We start from the raw sequence: 19,887 nt of genomic DNA on the forward strand, positions 1-19,887 counted from the left end.
ATCACAATTCTGTACATGGCAGGAACTAACCAGACAGCAATGTAAGTATTACCCGAGGCCTGATATACACTACAAAGTTAGGTCAACATAAACCTCCTTGTGTCGACCATGTGTCTGCTCTTAAACTTGTCTCCCACTGACGTAAATGCCCATTACATCGACATAGCAATGCTACCTCCCCAAGTGGCGTTGAGCCGTGGTCGATGTAGAAGTTGACACAGCACAAGTCTAGACACTGCATTACCTATTTTGACCCTAACAGTCCTCCAGCAGCTGTCACAGTGCCCAACACTGACCACTCTGGTCACAATTGTGAACTCCACTGCGGCCCCATGAATTTTTGAAATGTCTTTTCCTGATTGTCCAGCATGCGAGTACACCTACAGCTCTCCATTATTGTGTGCAACTGCCCAGCTACATGCTCCAGATGTGCTCTGGCTTGGAGTAGACAGGAGATATTGGGTCTCCTGAGCCTCTGGGGAGAAGAGGCTGTGCAGACACAGCTATGGACCAGCCACAGAAAAGTTGACATCTATGAGCAGATTTCATGGGGGATGCAGGAGAAGGCGTACAACAGGGACCAGCAGCAGTGCCGCGTGAAAGTGAAGGAACTTCAGCAGGCATACCACAAGGCCAGGGAAGCCAACAGTCAATCCAGTGCCAAGCCTCAGACCTGCTGCTTTTACAAAGAGCTGTTTGCCATATTTGGCAGAGAACCCCCACTACTCTAGAGACAGTAGTGTAGCTGGTGGGGAGCAGGGCAGTGGGCATTCTCCCACTGAGCACAAGTGGCGCTTTTTCAATTTCTTTGCACCTTTTTAATTTTTACTCACTCAGCGGCACTCCGGCTCTTCGGTGGCGGGTCCTTCACTCACTCCGCGGGTCTTCGGTGGCATTTAGGCAGTGGGTCCTTGAGGATAAGAAGGAGGTGGAGGAGGATGAAAGACATGTGACTAGGGCCCAGCTATGCGGCAAGCCAGGACATGTTTGGGACTCCACCACAGTCCAGTCAGTCCTGGCAGTCGAGAACAATGAAGGGGAAGGATCATCGGATAAGTGTGTAAATGTATTTTTCACTACAGTGATGCAGCTCACGACTTTTCATTAATTTACTCGGATTAGAAGAGGTAAGATACAACAAAGAGAGGTAGAGTTGCTATCTGCTTTTAATTGCTCCTGAGAGATCTTGATGAAACTTTCATGGAGGCACTCTGCAATCCTCTCCCAAAGATTTTTGGGGACGAAAGTCTTATTTCTTCATCCATGGTAGGGCACTTTCCCAGTCAGTGATAACTTCAGCAGGCATCATTGCAGTCAGTACAGAAGATAGCAGCATATAGGCCTAGGTGGCTTTGGGACACCAACAGCAGCTGTGCTCTCTCGGTGTTACCCTCAGGAGCCGTACCTACTGTGGCTGGTGCTGTGAGTGGTGTTGTGCACCAGTAATCCAAAGCAAAAGAGCCAATGAGCATGTGTTGTTGAAAATATTAGGGGAGGAAGGGAACGGGAGTTCTGAATCTTTTGCTTTCTGTTGTGACTACACTGACAATGGTACTACTGTGTGTTTTATCTGCAGTTGTTGCCATTGTGACCTTGAGGGGCTCCCCCTCCACACCTGCAGAGCGCCTGAGCCAGATAGGGAGGAGAAAGAAGAGGACTCAGGATGACACGTTCAATGGAATCCTGCAAGCCAGCGCTGCATCAGACCCTGAGCACAGGGCCTGGAAGGTGAACATTGCAAACAGCCTAGAGAAGGAAAGAGTGCAGAGGAGAAAGGCCCAGGAGTCCCAGCAGGAAAAGGAGAGGAATATGCACCAGGAGGTAATGAGGCTTCTCCGGCAGCAAACACAGATGCTGCCGACTCTTGTGGACATACAGATTCAACAATCCTGGGCTTGCCTCCCTCTGCAGTCCTTGGAGAACTCAATTGCAGCACCGCCCTACACTTCCCCACTCAACGTTCCTCGTGTCATCGGGGGCTGCTGCTCTACCCCTACCTCTCCACCTGGGGGGATATTAAAGACCACCAAAGCTTCACATACACTGACCTGTGAAAGCCACAGTTGGTGTATTTAGCTAAAATGTACATGAATGTTCTTTCCCCTTGTAAAGTTCTGTTCTGTTAATTTATTAAGTTTTCAATGTATTTGCTTTAAAATTGCACAGATTCCTTTTCACTGATTTTGTTACAAATAAAATTGTACTGTTTGGAACACAATTCATCTTTATTAGTTCACAACATATGCTGTAAAGTGCCTAGCAGTTGAGAGCACCCACTTACTTGTTACTGTACAGTGTGACACAACTCATAGAATCTGTAACAGACAAAATGAATAGGTGCATTGACACTGTTACATTCATACATGTACACGAAGCACCACACAGTTCCTAACAGGCCAAAAACAGCAGGGACAGGTAGAGCACAATACACCACCATGCATTACTGCCTCTCACTGTTAAACTACTCTTTCAAAGCCTCCCTGAGCCATTTAGCTCCATGTTAAGCTCTTTTCATAGCACTTATATCTGGCTGTTCCAACTCAGCAGACAGCTGCTACACCTCTACACTTGACCCCAGTGGAAATGTTTTCCCTCTTGGGTTCACAGATATTATGCAGGACACAGCAGGCAGCTATAACAGTGGGATATTTTTCTCACTGAGATCCAATCTTGTGAGTCAACAACGTCAATGTCCCTTCAGTCTACCAAAAGCACATTCAACTGTCATTCTGCAACTGCTGAGCTGCTAGCTGAATCTCTCCTTGGTGCTGTTGAGGTGGCCAGTGTATAGCTTCAGGGGAACTGGGGGTAGGCTGGGTCTCCCAGGATCACTATTGGCATTTCAACATCACCAGCGGTAATCTACCAGTCAGCAAAGAAAGTCCCTGCTTGTAGCTTCCTGAACAGCCCTTTGTTCTTAAAGATATGTGTGTCATGTACCTTCCCTGACCAGCCCACAGTGAAGCTAGTGAAGCATCCCCAGTGATCCACCAATGTTTGCATAACCATAGAAAATTAGACCTTTCCATTGATGTCACGCTGTGGCAAGGTGGTCTGCCAAAATAGGGATAGGTATGGCATCTATTGCTCCAACCCAGTTCAGGAACCATACTGCTGCAAATCGAGCCACTATATCTTGCATATTGCTGAGAGTCCCACTCCTGCATAACAAGAGGTGATTAATGGCCCTGCACTTGATGACAGCTCCCACAGTGGATTTTCCAAAATGATTCCCCGCTGACTGGCAGCAATCTGGCTTTGCAATTTTCCACACTTCTCCACTGTCAGAGCAGTTCTCATTTTGTTGTCCCTGAGCTGGAGGATCAGGGCAAGCTCAGCCCACAGATCCAGGAATGTGTCCCTGTGCATCTGAAAGCTCTGCAGCCACCGCTTGTCGTCTCAAGCCTGCTTTACGACATGATCCTATCAGTCAGTGCTCATTTCTCAGGACCATAAGTGACACTTCACCATCGGCAGCTGCTTCACCACCACCAACCTTGAGCTGATTCTTGCTATGTCCCACAGCAATCTGTCCTCCAAAAACTGTCATGTTTCCTGTTGATTCAGTTCTTTCAGGGTTTTGCAACTACCAGAGGATTGTGTGTTCTGTGCTTGCAACGCTCACAACAATAGTGCAGAGCTGTGCAAGCTTCATGCTTCTGTCAGAGATGGTGGACAGCGAGGACGGCTGCCTCGGTTTTGGGGATTTTGAAAAGAGGAATGGAAATTATGGGATATGGATGATATTATGGGATGGAGACAGTTGCACACTGGAAAGTTGACTTCTTGCTCTCAGTCACCCCTTCACGACCCGTTTTTGTGCCACCATACATAGCCAAAACTTCCCAAAAATGATGGGGGGGGGCAGTTACTCACTGGGATACCTACCTATAGTGCAATGCACTGTGCATTGATATAAGCACTGCTGGTGAGTACATGCACTGCCAATACTAGGAGCCAAATATGCAGGCACACAAGTGATACACTAATTGTGGGAGCTTTATGTCGACATAATTTGCACCGACCAAATTTTGTAGTGTAAACATAGCCTGAAACTTCAAGGCTCTCAATTTTTCCACTGACAGATGTTCCACAAAAGTTGATGATTAACAGAATTATTTAGATGGATTTAACTAAGGTCCAGACTGCTGACACTAGGTGATTTTTTAACCCTCCTGAAGAAGACATTTTTAAATATTAGAACTAGCTGTTGTACATGTAAGTTTGGGAAAGCTGGTATGAACAGAACAACATGGCCATGGTGGTGCTCACTTTCCTTTTTCTCACACATTATTTTTCAGTCACTGAGATGTAAAATGACCTGCCTATCCAAACTACCATGGGTATTAACTGATCTTGAAAACTCACCCACTGCACACATCCTCCATCTTTTACCATGATATCACAGTATTTATGGAGAATATAGTTAATGTATATGTAAATAGCAAAGGCATAATTCAGACACAAAAGTGCAACATGCGTATTGGTCTCAGACTAAAAAATGTTCTTAATTTTTTTGTCTTGTATGCTTAAGCAGGATGCATCTTTGTGACTATAATTAGATCCATTATTTGAGGAACTTGGGGTGATTGGAATCTAGCCTTTTTCCATGTGGATTGGGTGCAGACGGACTGAATGAATCAAAAACGAAGACTGTGGGGATGCATTATACATATGAAAATCCTGCATAAATGAAGTACGATTGTTTTAAAGGGCCCTAGGCAATTATCCTGCTGTTTTATGAGGGAACCCCATTAAGGTGAGTTGATTGATTATATTTCTGTACAGGGAAAAATTGCCAGCCCTAAATATTTTAGACACTTTACCTGCCAAGTAAATGCTGGCAGAAGATCAATGGAGCACTTGTGCTGCCAACAGTGGTGCAGAGAGTTCTTTTGCTGTGGAAGGTGGCTTCGGCACACTATTTATAAACCTCCTGAAAGGGGTTCCTTTCTATAACTTATTTTTACCTAAGCTCAATTCAAAAATACACTCCGATTGTGCTCTATTCTGTAGGTATCAAAGATAACTAGAATTCCTTATCTCTACGACTCACAGATAAGAGATCATTGCACTCCACGTAAAGCATGATCTTTCCCTGTTCCATATTAGGGATACTTTTGCCTGGTCAGTTTCCTGAAACATTACGGATCCTATAGTATATCTCATTCTATTAATGGAAAAACTATTGAAACTTTGCTCACCTTGAGAAATAAGCTCTTAGGAATGGTCCTTGTTCCTCCAAATTGCTATAGCGTATGAAATAGGATATGAAGTAGAATGTGACTTTATCATAACTACTTACCCCCGAACACATAAAACACACCACCACTACCACAATCACAACAACAACACTGGACAAAAAGAGTTACTTACATTGAGTGAGGATCCCTGTTAAGGCATTTTTAAAACTCTCCTTGGCTTGTTCCATTTCTTGTTCATGAGTGGCTTTCTCATTCATAAGTCGGCGAACGTGACTATTTGCTGACTGCACCATTGAATAGAATTGATTCGCAGAGCGACGATTCACCTCGCCTCGCTCAATCCAGGTAAGTAGCACTGTGATGGCCTCTGAAAATTTGCTGTCATCTAGAACAGTCAAACCACAGGTTTTAAATTACAGATATAAATATCCCAGGAATGATACAATTTCTGTGTTATGCCACATTAAAATCCTCATCAATTGTGCTTACACTGTATCATATTGGGTTACACTTTTTGGTCCATTGTTCCATCAGATCTAGGGAGCTGAGGCTATCATATGAAATGCCATAAATTTTCATCCAAAGCCTGTCTTCTAGTGATTATAATGGTTCTCTTCCTTGAAAAAAAAAAGTGGCCTGAATTTTCACATGCACTAAAGAAATGGTAAGAGTGTGTGTGTGTGTGAGGTGCTAGATGTATTAAACGGTGTAAGGGATTTAATGTGGGAGACTATAGCATGATGTTTCAGTTACGTCAGGGAGCACTTGCATTTTGTGTCCACATTGATTGGCCTTTAGTATTGTGCATTTAAAGGTTTGTACATGTTCCCAAAGATCTCGAGCTGAGCAAATAATAATACATTCTTCTACAATAAAAATTCTGCGTTCTGTGGATCTTGTCAAAACACAGGGTCTAGATCTGCATGTTAAATAAATCCACTCAAAATCTTCCAGTGACACAGACCTCCATTACACTTAGCTCCTCTACTTGCACCCATTACTGTATGCTGACTGCACTTTATGGTCATCAAGAAACAGAGAACGGAGAAGCATTGTAAGTACACTAGACATTTAGATCCTGGACTAGACATTTAGATCCTCTGACTGTCAGATCCTGAGTCTGGACGACAGAGTATGGATCACTTGATAGTGGCCCTGTTCTTTTCATTCCCTTTGAAGCATCTGGCCCTGGCTACTGTCAGAAGACAGGATACTAGGGTAGATGAACCATTGGTCTGACCCAGTATGGTCATGCTTATGTTTTTGTGAGGTTGTATAAAATAAAAACTCAACAATCAAACAAGACCAACCCAAGTATTATAATGATAAAGGCCCTGAATCTGTCATCATTACTTAAAATGAGTAATTTATTCATGCAAGGCTTCTCAGTGACTTCAAGGAGACTAGGAAGAGTGCTACTCACCATCAGTAAAAGTAGAAGAATTGGGATGCAAATTAGAGTTGGAATATATCTACTAGGTCATCTTACTCACTAATCCTTCCAGTGAAAAATTTCGCCCTGCAGTATATTTCCTAGTACTTCATCTAATACTTTTTTTTTTTATTGAAGATTTCCTGGGATGATTCTTCCACCTCTTCCTCAAGAGAGTCTTATAGTGAGGTCCATTAAACTGCCTTACAATTCAGCCTACATGTGCCTTTTTTTCTGATTTTGTCCATTTACTGAATAATTCATCCCAATGCTTGGTGTTACTTCCTTCATACATTTTAAATGATTAGTATTTCTCCTCTGCTGCATAAATGTCTACTGTTCCGGGGGGAAGGAAGCAGAGGTTTCGCCCAATGCCATTTTAAATGAATATGTGATAATATTAAAACCAGCCAATGACGTGGAGAGATCTGGCAGGTTTTTTTAATTGTTTTGTAAGGTAACACAATCTATCTGTAGGAAATAATAAAAATAAGTAACAATAATTCTTATACTTTATACAGGGCTGTTTATTTTAGATCACAAATCACAATACAAAGACGGGGACCTAAGACCCAGAGAGGTTCAGTGAGTTGCTTGCGGTCATGCAGCAGGTCGATGGCAGATTTAGGAATAGATTCCAGGTCTCTGGACTCTTAGTTCAGCCTCCTATTCACTGAACCTTGCAGTCACCTACAACAGCTGGATTCAACTGCTACAAGCTGGATAGACTTTTTGCATTTGAGAGACTCTCAGAAATCCACAAAATAAAAGCATCACAATGTCCTATTGTTGCATTGTGTTGTGTATGTGTTGTGACTTTGCATCCACACATGACCATGCCCTCATTCTCCTTAATTTATTTTGTGGCCATTGAGAAGAAAAGAAATGGGGTTTCTGTGATGGTACCTCCCATAAGGCTTTATGGAAATATGCCTAGAATGTGTTTTATGCTACATATGCCATGTAACATATCTCCGTAAAGGTTATGATCTACTAAATGTATTAATCCTATTTGTATGCATGTATCATTTTTGTATTCGAAGTTATAAATGTTATGAATGTTGGCTGTGTACTGGCTTGATTTCTAAATAACCTTAGTAGAGCATTTGGTCAGTTCCTGGAGAAAGGAATGTTGAAATTAAGTACCTAATCAAGAAACATTTAAAGGACAATGGATCTTGCAATGCTCCAATCCACATAAGAAGTCTACTTGAGGACAGTCAAGGTAGCATGTAAACAATGGATGCTACCTGTAAAAACTGTGAGTCATGCATAGACATGTGATTTGCACAGGTGATTCCAAAACTCCATCTTGGAGCTGGACTTTGCATAGGAGAGAGGAGGGGGTCTCCACCCACAAAAAGAAAGTCTATTTAAGCCCGTGGGAGACCCCTCCATTTTGGTCTTCAGCTGGCTAAAGGGAGGAGCCATCATGAAGAATCCCCTAGCTACCACCAGAGCTGGAATAACAGCTGTCCCAGGGAAAAGAATTGTGCCCAGGCCTGGAAGGTGTCCAGTCTGAGGAAAAAACTTACTGAAGCATCTCTGAGGGTGAGATTATCTGTATTCAGTTTGATTAGACATAGATTTGCACGTTTTATTTTATTTTGCTTGGTAACTTACTTTGTTGTCTCTGTTACTACTTGGAACCACTTAAATCCTACTTTCTGTATTTAATAAAATCACTTTTTACTTATTAATTAACTCAGAATATGTATTAATACCTGGGGAGGCAAACAGCTGTGCATACCTCTCTATCAGTGTTATAGAGGGCAAACAATTTATGAGTTTACCCTGCATAAGCTTTATACAGGGTAAAGCGGATTTATTTGGGTTTAGACCCCATTGGGAGTTGAGCATCTGAGTCTTAAAGACAGGAACACTTCTGTGAGCTGCTTCCAGTGAAGCCTGCAGATTTGGGGCAAGTAATTCTGACCCTGGGTCTTTGTTGGAGCAGACGGGAGTTTCTGGCTCAGCAGGAGAGGGAGCTGGGGCTCCGAGCTGGCAGGGAAGGCAGGGGTAGATGTAGTCTTGGCACGTCGGGTGGCAGCTCCCAAGGGGGTTCCTGTGATCCAACCCGTCATAGTCTCCTCTTTCTCTGTCCAACTTTTGGATGCCACAACTTAATTCATTCTCATGAGTGAAGCTCACGGGACATATAGACCTCAAAAGAGCTCTTTATAGAATTCAGCTCAGAAATCACTGGGTTGAGGACCTCTGAGCTAGGATGAAATCCTAATCCTATTGAAATCAATGGGAGTTTTGCTGGTGACTTCAACAGAACAAAGATTTTGCCTCTACAGCATAGGGTTTATTGAAGTTACAATATAGTCAATAGAGAATAGCTTGTAATCATTTCTGTAAATGTTAGCATGCATAGTCTTAAAATCCGATTACACAATAAAGGAATGTCATGAAGCTAGATGATTTTGTGGACAATACTAGCTTTTTAACTCTGGAAATTCAGCTGATGTTGAACATAAGATATATAGAGTTGAATAGATTTTTCTCTTTTTTCCTTGTAGGTATCAGCATATCTTACCCCTCAGAAAAATTAAGAGAAATGGTGCACGTCAGCTGCCTAATCCAAGTATGACTTCTGAATAAACAGTTAGCAGAACTGAACAAAAAATACTGAGTTGAGATGCATTTTTTAAAAAGCACTTTTGCAGAACTATCTTCCCGTTTGCTCTCTTACTTTAATCTCTGCGCAGCATGCCAGTGCATGCCATTTTGCTATTGAGCCTACAATAAATGAAAACGCTGCTCCTTTGTTCTTATTAAGCACAGTTGGGAGCCATACAAGATGTTCATAAACATACCATCTTTCTGTCAAACAGTTTCAAGCCATTGACTGCCCTCCTACTTCACCTGTATATTTACTGAAAACCTATTTTAACATACCCTGATCCCAATGAGCTGTCGGGGCCTGCTAATTGATGGTTCTTCACAATCAGAAAATAAATCTTCAGTATTAAACATCAGAAACTTTACTAGTTACATAATTAGAAGATATATTTTTTCTAATAATTTAATAAATGCTAAAGGGTAATAAGTTCACAGCAGAAGTACATTAGTTAATAATAGGTTTTCTCTACTGGTTCAAAAATTCCTAATTTCATCTTCATTCCTAACTTTTTAAATCCATGATTCCACTACCCAGTTAGTGGCAAATTGCAATTCTAATTTAATTAATTTTCTTCATCCAGAACAAAGTGTAACTCTTTCTGAGCAATCTCTAGTTCACTTGGAGAACCACCTTTCAATATCTGATGTAAATTTTTATTCAATAGAAAGTTTTCTGTACCAGAGAAAACAAAAACAAGAGAATCTAATTTAAACAGGGTTTGGATTGCAGTCTTTTTAAAGATGTTCGTTTAGACAGAAACTAATTCTGTTCACAGGTATCACCTCAGAGGTACAGCAATAAAAATACAGAGCACTGTTTAAATAAATGCTCTTAGGTGTGTTTCTTTATATAATCGTTCCATTAAAATGTACCACATATTGAAGTATTTTCTTGCACTTAAATGCAGTCTCCAAAGTTAAAGTGCGTTTAGACAAATTATGCCTCTGAAGACAGTACATCAATTACACAAACCTACGCAGTACTTATGCACAGTCTGCTGGGCTTTTAGTTGTATTGAAAGTAGTGATGTGTATCTTTTAAATGCTATCAGTCTTCTGATGACAGCTAGGCTTCTGTCAATTGTTAGAAATGTTTAGGTGTCTTTTTCTGGACACAATCATTCATGTTTCCAGAGATAAGATATTTTAAAATTCTTTTTATGTGATGTGAAAATAGTTGGCACTTACATCTCAGCTCAAAAGCGAGATGATAGGAAAAATAAAGAAAGGGAAATGCTCCCCCAGAGCTGACTAGAAAATTTCCACAAGCAATATTTATATGAAAAATGAGAAACAATTGTTGATGAACATTTTTAAATCTTTCTTCAATTTTTTGATCAGCTCTAAACAACCCATAAACTTCCACCAGCTACTGCTGAGGTTGCCTCAAAATAGGATACGAAAGGCTGTGATACAGACACACATTGGCAGTGGATCCCCCATTCTTTGCAAACAGCTCTCTCCTCAGACTTGACAAACTCACTACGCGAAACACGTCTTGCAGGATACTTATCCATAAGAATAACATGTAATATATCTAAGAAAGCTCATGAGTTTGTCAAGACTCATAATCGTTGTGAGCCATAAATGTGGACAATATTTAAGGAATAATGGACCTGGAATAGAAATTAGTCACCAGGACAAAATGTTTCTTGATGATGAACTATTTTAAGCAAGTATCAGAGGGGTAGCCATGTTAGTCTGGATCTGTAAAAGCAGCAAAGAGTCCTGTGGCACCTTATAGACTAACAGACATATTGGAGCATGAGCTTTCGTGGGTGAATATCCACTTCCTCGGATGCATCTGACAAAGTGGGTATTTACCCACAAAAGCTCATGCTCCAATATGTATGTTAGTCTATAAGGTGCCACAGGACTCTGCTATTTTAAGCAAGAGGGAGTTGACACCTCCTCCTTAGTCAACTGACGAGTTAATGCAAGAGTTGATTGATTGTCTCTCTTGACGCATTCCAGAACAGTTAATGGAAAGCCATCAGAGACAAGAACAAACAATCGTAACCACTTAAAGGTAGAAGAGAAGCTCTATAGAAATGCAGGGGTTTGTACTGCCTGTGAATAGAAACAAAGGGCTGTTTTCAATATAACAGAATGTAGGGAAAGGCACACTGGATCCATTCACTGAGAAAACCCCTGGCGTGCTTTCATTAATATTTGGATCCTGGCTCTTAAAAAACAGTCACCTCTGCAACAGACTGAACTTTGAGGGACAGTCTACTTCATTAACTAGGAAACATAATTATTGAGAAGTGTAGGCTCAGGTTAATGTTTTATGATTTTGTGCTGTATTATAACTACTTGTTTCCACCACTCTTTCTTGTGTCTAGTTAAATCTTTATTATTTCTTAAATAAACCTACTTTTGTTTTATTGTAAGTGCTCACAAGCGCTGCATGGATTACAGGAGAGTTGTTTTCAGGTAAAACTGGTAAATTGAGGTATGCTGCACCTTTGGGTGAAGAGGAACTCAAATTTCTGTGAGCGGTCAGTGTCAGGGGCTAGATATTACAGTGGAAATGATTCCAAGGGATTCAGGGACTAGAGTGAACATATTATTAATGTGCATGGCGAAGGAAAGAGTGGCATAAGCCCAGAGGAGAGTGTCTGAAGGTCTGGCAGTGCAAGGGAGCTGACACCCAGCTACCACAAGAAAGGCTCCTTCTCGCTGAAGGCAGACGGGTAACAATGTGACTCACAGTCCTGGTTACTCTAAGAACCATTGCAGAAGCATAAACTTAAAAAAATCCTACTTTCAGTGAATGGAGTTTCTCCAGTTTACACTGTTGTAGCTGTGGGCAGAATTTGCCCCAACATCTGAAATTTTATGAGTACTCATCTCAGCGAAGTTAAGCCTGTGAATAAGCACTGGCAGGATCTGGGCCAGTGCTTATTCAGTGCTTGTCCTGGTTTCTGTCGGTGCCAGTCTAAGTTGTTGCTAATGCTGGTAGTGGCTTTGCATTTGATGATGATTCGCTCTCCAGGAGACACTGACAGGGATTCTAGAGTCTGAGTCAAAACAGTTTGGCCATAGGACTCTGGATATGGAAAGCAAATTCATGGAATCATGACATGTTATTAAAAGTAATTAAAGCTTGGTATTTAAATGCATTTTTCATTTAAGAATTTAAATCCTACTTTCAGTGAATGGAGTTTCTCCAGTTTACATTGTTGTAGCTGTGGGCAGAATTTGCCCCAACATCTGAAATTTTATGAGTACTCATCTCAGCGAAGTTAAGCCTGTGAATAAGCACTGGCAGGATCTGGGCCATAGTTCCTTTCCCATTTTATGGTGACAAACCGATACTCTGATCACACTGGAGGCAGGCTTTCAGACACTCTAGTGTTCCTGTCATTTCCTTATTTATAGTCAGGGCTCTCCTTACCCATATGCAAAGTACACAGCTGTGTAGCACCAGGAAATCTGGGGCATCAAATTTCCTGGTGCCCCATGTAGCTGTGTGCTGCTCCAGCCCATGTTCCGCTTCTTCCTTATGGCCTCTGCCTCAGCTCCTCCTCTTCCCACCTCTGCTCCGCCCCAGCCCCACCCTCACCCGCACTCCCCTGAAGACTGAAGCAGGGCCAGGCCTGCACTCACCAGCAGTGGAAAGTTCAGTGGCCTGGCCCCAGCTGTGCCGCTGGTGAGTACTGGGGGGTGGTTCCCCACTGTCCCCAGAGCCAGCCCTGTCCCCCCTACATGGGGGCCCGAGGCCAGCCTCCACCCCCTGTGGAGGCCTGGCCCCAACCCCCATGGGGGGGGCTGCGTAGGGCCCGAGCTAGGGACAGCCCTGTTTATAGTACTGTATTCTCAGCAAGTTTGCAGATGACACTTAGCTTGGGGGGAGAGATAGATGTCCTGCAGGGTAGGAATAGGGTCCAGAGTGACCTAGACAAATTGGAGGATTGGGCCAAAAGAAATCTGATGAGGTTCAACAAGGACAAGTGCAGAATTCTGCACTTAGGAAGGAAGAATCCCATGCACCGCTACAGGCTGGGGACTGACTGGCTAAGCAGCAGTTCTGCAGAAAAGGACCTGGGGATTACAGTGGACCAGAAGCTGGATATGAGTCAGCAATGTGCCCTTGTTGCCAAGAAGGCCAACGGCATATTGAGTTGTATTAGTAGGAGCATTGCCAGCAGATCCAGGAAAGTGATTATTCCCCTCTATTCGGCACTGGTGAGGACACACCTGGAGTACAGAGTCCCGTTTTGGTCCCCCACTACAGAAAGAACATGGAGAAATTGGAGAGAGACCAGTGGAGGGCAATGCAAATGATCAGGGGTCTGAGGCACATGACTTACAAGGAGAGGCTGAGTCAACTGGGCTTGTTTAGTCTTCAGAAGAGAGGAGTGAGGGGGGATTTGATAGCAGCCTTCAACTACCTGAAGGGGAGTTCCAAAGAGTATGGAGCTTGGCTGTTCTCAGTGGTGGCAGATGACAAAACAAAGAGCAATGGTCTCAAGTTGCAGTGGGGGAAGTCTAGGTTACATATTAGGAAACACTGTTTCACTAGGAGGGTGGTGAAGCACTGGAATGGGTTACCTAGGGAGGTGGTGGAATCTCTATCCTTAGAGGTTTTTAAGGCCCGGCATGACAAAGCCCTGGCTAGGATGATTTAGTTGGTGTTGGTCCTGCTTTGAGCAGGGGATTGGACTAGATGACCTCCTGAGGTCTCTTCCAACGCTAATATTGTAGGATGAGAACCTATACTGCACCTCTAACAAGCACACCACTGAACTTGCACCCAGAGAGTGCAATGGCATCCAGCTTGTTGTCTTGAGTCTGGGCTGCTCTGAGGCTGCCAAAGACCATGCCAATAACTTAGACAGCACTGGGGGCCTGCCTTAATGTGTGAAACGGGCCGGATGGGGAAGGGAGGTATGCTCCATGTTTATTTGCTTGGTTTGCCATTGATGTGTTATGTTACCTTGGTCATTTATTTACCTGTAATTTATATTTCTAAAATGTAAGTTTGAGCCCATATAAAAGAAAGTCAAAATAAATGATTTATGCAGGTGATTCAGGCTAGGGTAGAGGTTTAATAACCCTATTCATCAACAGACTCAATCCTCATCCTCCGTGCACCAGAAATAATTTACTTCCCATCATACACCACGTTTGGTATCTGATTGATGCCCCATTTTCCTCTTGGCTTAAACTCCTCTCCTGCAGACAATGTATGCCACTGATTTTGAAACCTAAGTCGTAAGTTTACTAAACTCTTGTTTTTTTCTGCTCATATACTATATATAACTGTGTCATACTTCACACATCTGGCTGGTCCTTTTGGAATTAAGAGCATTTAAAACCCTACGGCATTGCATAATAAATTGGCATCAGGAAATCCCAATTCACCGTGCCAAAGGGTTACTTTAAAGAATGATTAATCATCAATCTTAGTTTTTCAAAAATAATCTTAACTATATATTATATCCAGGAAACTTTTTACATCATAACATATTGTGGCTGAAACTAAAAATTATAAAAAATACTTACTAAAAGATATCCCAACTGTAATAATTCCAAATTGTCTAATTAATCTCTTCCAAATTCAAATCACAGAGGATCCTTCCATAGGTGGATGTTCTGTGTTATACACAGAAATTCATTATCTTGTTCTGCTGATGCTATTATTTCCAATAAAATGTAATAATGAGATTATTGAGTTTCCTCCCTATTTCTCAAAGTTGTACTAGAAACTTTTAGATCCGTGAACTGCAATTTCCGAGTCAGTTATAATTGAGTAATTTGGCATTTAATCAGCTACGTTATATTAACATTTTAAAATTCACATTGATGGAATATGGATTATGTGAGTCAGGACCACACTCAGAACACACTTAACAATAAATGTATTTATTTTACGTGAAATTTAGGGTTCACTCAGCTATCAATGGCTGGGTAACCCAATTCCCTGGCCATTGATAGTTGAGTGAACCCTAAATTTCATTATCAAAAGGCAACATTGCTCTCACAACAGCTCCTGCTGGTCACTCCTAAATCTAGCCAGATGTATGTCTCACAACAGATGCCAATGGCATATGGAATAAGGAATGGAAAAACACTGAAATAAACGCAGGAATGGTGAGTGAACAAATTTGATATAAAAATGCTGAAACCTGTCTATTATATGTCTTTGTATGGAATATAATAATTAAGAATAGGATGCAAATAATGGCTCAAAATTATTTCAGTAGCAACTACATTAGGCACTCTGCAGTTTCATTAAAAGGAGCTCAGAACTGACTTCCTTTTTGATGCATTATTTTTGGTCTCTACTACATTAAACTTCATTAGGTTTCCCCTTTGGCTAACCGCACCACTTCTGCAAGGCTTAAAAGTCTAGCTTAAAGTATGGAGCTATAATGAAAACAGAGTGGATTTCTTCTCAGTAAAATATCCTATTTCGCAAGCAATTAAATATTGTTTATACTTCTAACTATGTGCAAGGGCTGAGATTGACAAGCTTGATGTTACCTGAAACTTGCAGAAGATGCGTCCCCAGTTAGTTCATGCAACTATAACTGCCATCTACTTATTTAAATTTCCAATCTGTTCTCTCTTCAGGGGGATAATACAGTACCTGGCATAGATGCAGCTTCTGAATTTTTCAAATTCTATTTTTTTTTAAATGGAAAAGCAGGTGGATTACTTTGCTGTGCTCAGAATAAGACACTGCATTTAAAAGGGAGGTAAATAATAGAATAATGTTCATGTCTTACAGATGTTTATGTCCCCTTCCTATAAAATAGTTTAAAGCAGATATTGAGATTTGGTGAGATGCCTTCATTAGACAGTAGGACTGCTTGACTACCTGCAGCAAATAAGACAGACACAGTATTTTAAAATGGCCTCTTTGCAATAAGTGTTTTGTGAAGATGATACTATTAGGTACAGATGAGCTTGAATTAGGAATCTCATGGTGTACAAAGCTCCACTTTGGAATCTAAATGTCACATGCATACAGATTAAGATGATTTGTTCCAATGTACCTGTTAGAGCAGCATCCACATAAAGAAAGAAGGTCAACATACTGAGCATATCTTTAGCTGGGACTTCATGGTTGTGGGCACAAAATTGCATGAAGAGTTATACGCATGCATGAAAATGTGGTCCCAAATATCTGTTCTCATAGCTTTTTATGCAGCAACAATACATCTGACTGGGAGGATTGATTATTAATTATTTATTTATAGTAGCACCTATAATGTGCTAAGATTTAAAAATCTAAAAGATATAGACCAGGGGAAAGAGGTACAACAAACGAGTGGTTATGGGCACCATATTTTCATAATTCCCTATCTGATGACATAATTTTCTGTCGTTCTTGCTAAAATAAGTCGTGTATCCCCAATACCCAAGCATGATGGATTCTGATCTTCAGCCACGCTCCAACGTAGAAATGCATGATTTCCTTAACTATCTGCCAACTTGTTACTACAGTTCAGCAAAGACATGGACTGCTACCTAGGATGCATGAGTGTGCTTCAGAAAGGGGGTTGAAAATTTCATCAAACCACCGCAGGTCTGGATATTTTATCATTATCTCGGCTATATGGATGAGCATACATTCTTCATCCTCTTGTCTATCATGTCAGCACTTTGATGCTCATTTCATTCTAATAATCCTGCCATTGCTTTCACTCTTGTTCAAATCTCAGCTCTTTTCACATGTTGGACCCAGGAAAAAGGGCTACATACATTACACAGGATTCTGACTACCAGATTAAAGTTGGTTTCTTTGTGACAGATATTGCCAACATAGTAAATGCCTTAGCAAAGTCTGTTACTGTGGTATATATGGATTCTATCCATGTTGGCTCAGGCTGTGATCAATGGACTAAAGAAGAAGTATCTCTGTACACTGCCGCTATCAATGCAGAACAGTGCAGGAAAAGTGTAAGCAACCAGTCTTAGTGTTGTGGCAGCAAATTTGACCCCTGAGCTCTGACTCAGGTTCTCCAGCCACAAGATGTTGGCAATGTGTCAGATGCTAGATGTTGCACTTAGATGCCATGGTGAAAGCTGACCAGATGGATAGATAGACAGATGTGTTGAAGGCAACATAGGCACTTAAGAGAGGGGAAACTCTTTGAAATCCCTTCTGATCAAAGAAAGTGCTGGTTAACATCAGGGAGGCCATGGAAATAAAAATGCCCAGCCTTCATCTGCCAGCAGGAAAGGGTTTTGCAGGGAAAAGAAAGTGGGGAGTAGAATTTTTAGGGCTCTGAGGATCTCCAAAAGAAAAATGTTATTCACTGTCTGTCCTAGAATGCAAATAGAGAGTGATTGATTGAGCTGGATCATAATGGTCTCTTTACTAGATCTCTCCCTTGGTAGATGCATGAGTTTCTGCATAATTTAAACTTTAATTTTAAAAATATTTTTTCTAGCCCTTATGTTTATCCAAAGGGATCTAATTCCAAATATGAACTGGTATAGGGACTGGAAATGAAGGCCAAACAATGTCCCCTCTCATACCTCTGCTTTTCTGGAACCATCTGGATGCCTGCCCCTTTTCAACAAAATAGGCTAACTCTACAGCCTAAAGATGTCACTTTTATTATCAGGATTGTTAACTACTTCACTGCTTATCAGTTTAGTAAATCACCCAGTAACTCTAGTGAGATGACAGGAGTTTGGGATTTTAAACTGTGGACACAGTTTGAGTACAGTAGTGCCACTTTTGCCCCTCAAAATAGGGCACAGGGTGGGATATGTCCCTCACACTGGCATTAGTAGATGCCATGGAGGAGCAAGCAGAAAATCAAAGTGTAGATTCAGCAGCCCTGACTCAAGCCATGCCTGAAGTCCAAAAGCCTGAATTTGATTTGCATCAGTGCGTCTTAACATTGCTGTGGCAATGTAAAGGGACTTTGAAGTGGGAGTAAATTACACTGAGTTTATGGCCCCTTTGCACTGTTAGAGTCACGTGAAGGGGAGGGTAGTGCGGAGAACAATCCAACCCTGTATCTTTGAAAATGGAACAGTTTACTGTTTCAGATGCTATAGGAGCAGATAAACCAGAGGACAAACACTTAGTAGTGACAGCACTAGACTACAGATCTGGAAATTGTCTTTGAAAGAGTGCATAATGGTAATGGCAAAGTGTTTACAGCTGTTTTGAACAGAGAGGCCCTGATTTTAACAAAGACTCATACAAGCAAAAAAGAATTGATTACAGCAGCAGTCTTTGAAATCTCATCATAGCACTAGCTATGCAAGATAGAGCAAGAATCTTGCAATGAAGGTAGCTTAAATCTTAAAGTGGTGAAACAGTGCTGGTGAAACTAGTGGTTGTATCTGAAGACAGCTCATATACTCTCTTCCTGATAAACAAAAACAAGGGACTCAAAGAGAATCTCTTAGTCATACTCTGAAGGGCACCTTGAGCATTTCTTGGAATACTTTTTCACTTACTGGTCTCTTAAATTGCAATTCTGGCCTCTATTGAAAATGTAGCAAACAAATATTTTGAATACCCTGCATGCCTGCCAAGTAGCATTGCAACAGAAAGTCATTTTACAGGAGAAAAATGGATTTTTCAGTTACACTACTTATGTTAAGAAGTAAAAGGGACATCAGTTCTCATGGTCCAGAGCATAAACTGATCACAAGCTGGAGTCAGAAAGAAATATCCCCTCATGGTACAGTAATACACAGTTATGTGCATTATGAGGTTTTATGCTTTTTCTCAGAGGCATCTGGCATTGGCCACTGTCAGAAACAGGATAGTAGATGAGATGGACCACTGGTTTGTTCCATATGGCAAATCCGATGTTTTAAATGTTTTGCACAGCGGGAGATGAGGTTGCTCCTCTCATTGCAGGCTAGACCCTTAACATGAGCAGCAGCAATTTGTGTTTATGAGAACATACTTGCCATTGCAAAATTATAATCTCTAATCTTGGGCCTAGAAAAAGGCAGCATTGCTAGAAGAAAGAAAGAAAGAAAGAAAGAAATTTTATGTATATATTTGCATTTTTTAAAATATTAGGTCCATTTAAAAGAATTCTACTCAAATTCCTTAGGATGGCCAAGAGTGATAAATGACTATGTGCTATGGGTAGAGAGGTCTCGGGGGGAGGGAAGTGGAGGGAAGAGACTGCTTAAAAAGAGCTGAGTCCTTTAGATCTCTGAGCCTTTTTTTGTGGTTGGCAGAGGAAGACCAGGCATGATAATATCAAGTTTTAAGCATAATGAGCATGGGTTGAAATGTGCAATTTTGGTCCACTGGTTTTGCCTGAAGTTTTCTCTCAGGAATGTGGGCATCAGATGATCAGGATCAGGCTTGTCAGTCCATACTGCAAGATCATATGCATTGTCTATATGGCTAATAAAGTTCCAAACAACCATGACTGAATAAAGGATGAGGCCTCTGACTGAAACCTGTATGGATGATTCTACAAAGCCTGTGTTGGCACAGTTGTCTCCAACTGAGTATTCAGTTCAGCATAAAACAAAGGAGAGTCAGGAAGTAGCATTGCCATCATATTTGCACCTGGCCTTAAATGTAGGTGGTCTATCATTCCAAAACTGATTCCAGTTGACTGTCTCTCTTTTGCATGTGACTTCCAGGATGGGATTAAGAGGGGACTTGTACAAAAA

The 19,887-nt window shown here is 41.4% G+C and overlaps 1 protein-coding gene across 6 annotated transcripts in view; it reads right to left on the reverse strand.

The window, feature by feature from the left end:
- The window catches only part of ENOX1 (ecto-NOX disulfide-thiol exchanger 1), a 536,222-nt gene that overhangs the window by 131,528 nt on the left and 384,807 nt on the right, over window positions 1-19,887 (reverse strand). For all 6 annotated transcript variants that reach the window (XM_050948778.1, XM_050948788.1, XM_050948749.1 and 3 more), the window contains one exon: window positions 5,377-5,589. In XM_050948778.1, the coding sequence (XP_050804735.1) occupies window positions 5,377-5,589 (213 nt within the window). The remainder of the gene's footprint in view (window positions 1-5,376; window positions 5,590-19,887) is intronic.

The sequence above is a fragment of the Gopherus flavomarginatus genome, chromosome 1 (genome assembly GCF_025201925.1).
Source record: "Gopherus flavomarginatus isolate rGopFla2 chromosome 1, rGopFla2.mat.asm, whole genome shotgun sequence".
NCBI classification, from domain to species: Eukaryota; Metazoa; Chordata; order Testudines; family Testudinidae; genus Gopherus; species Gopherus flavomarginatus.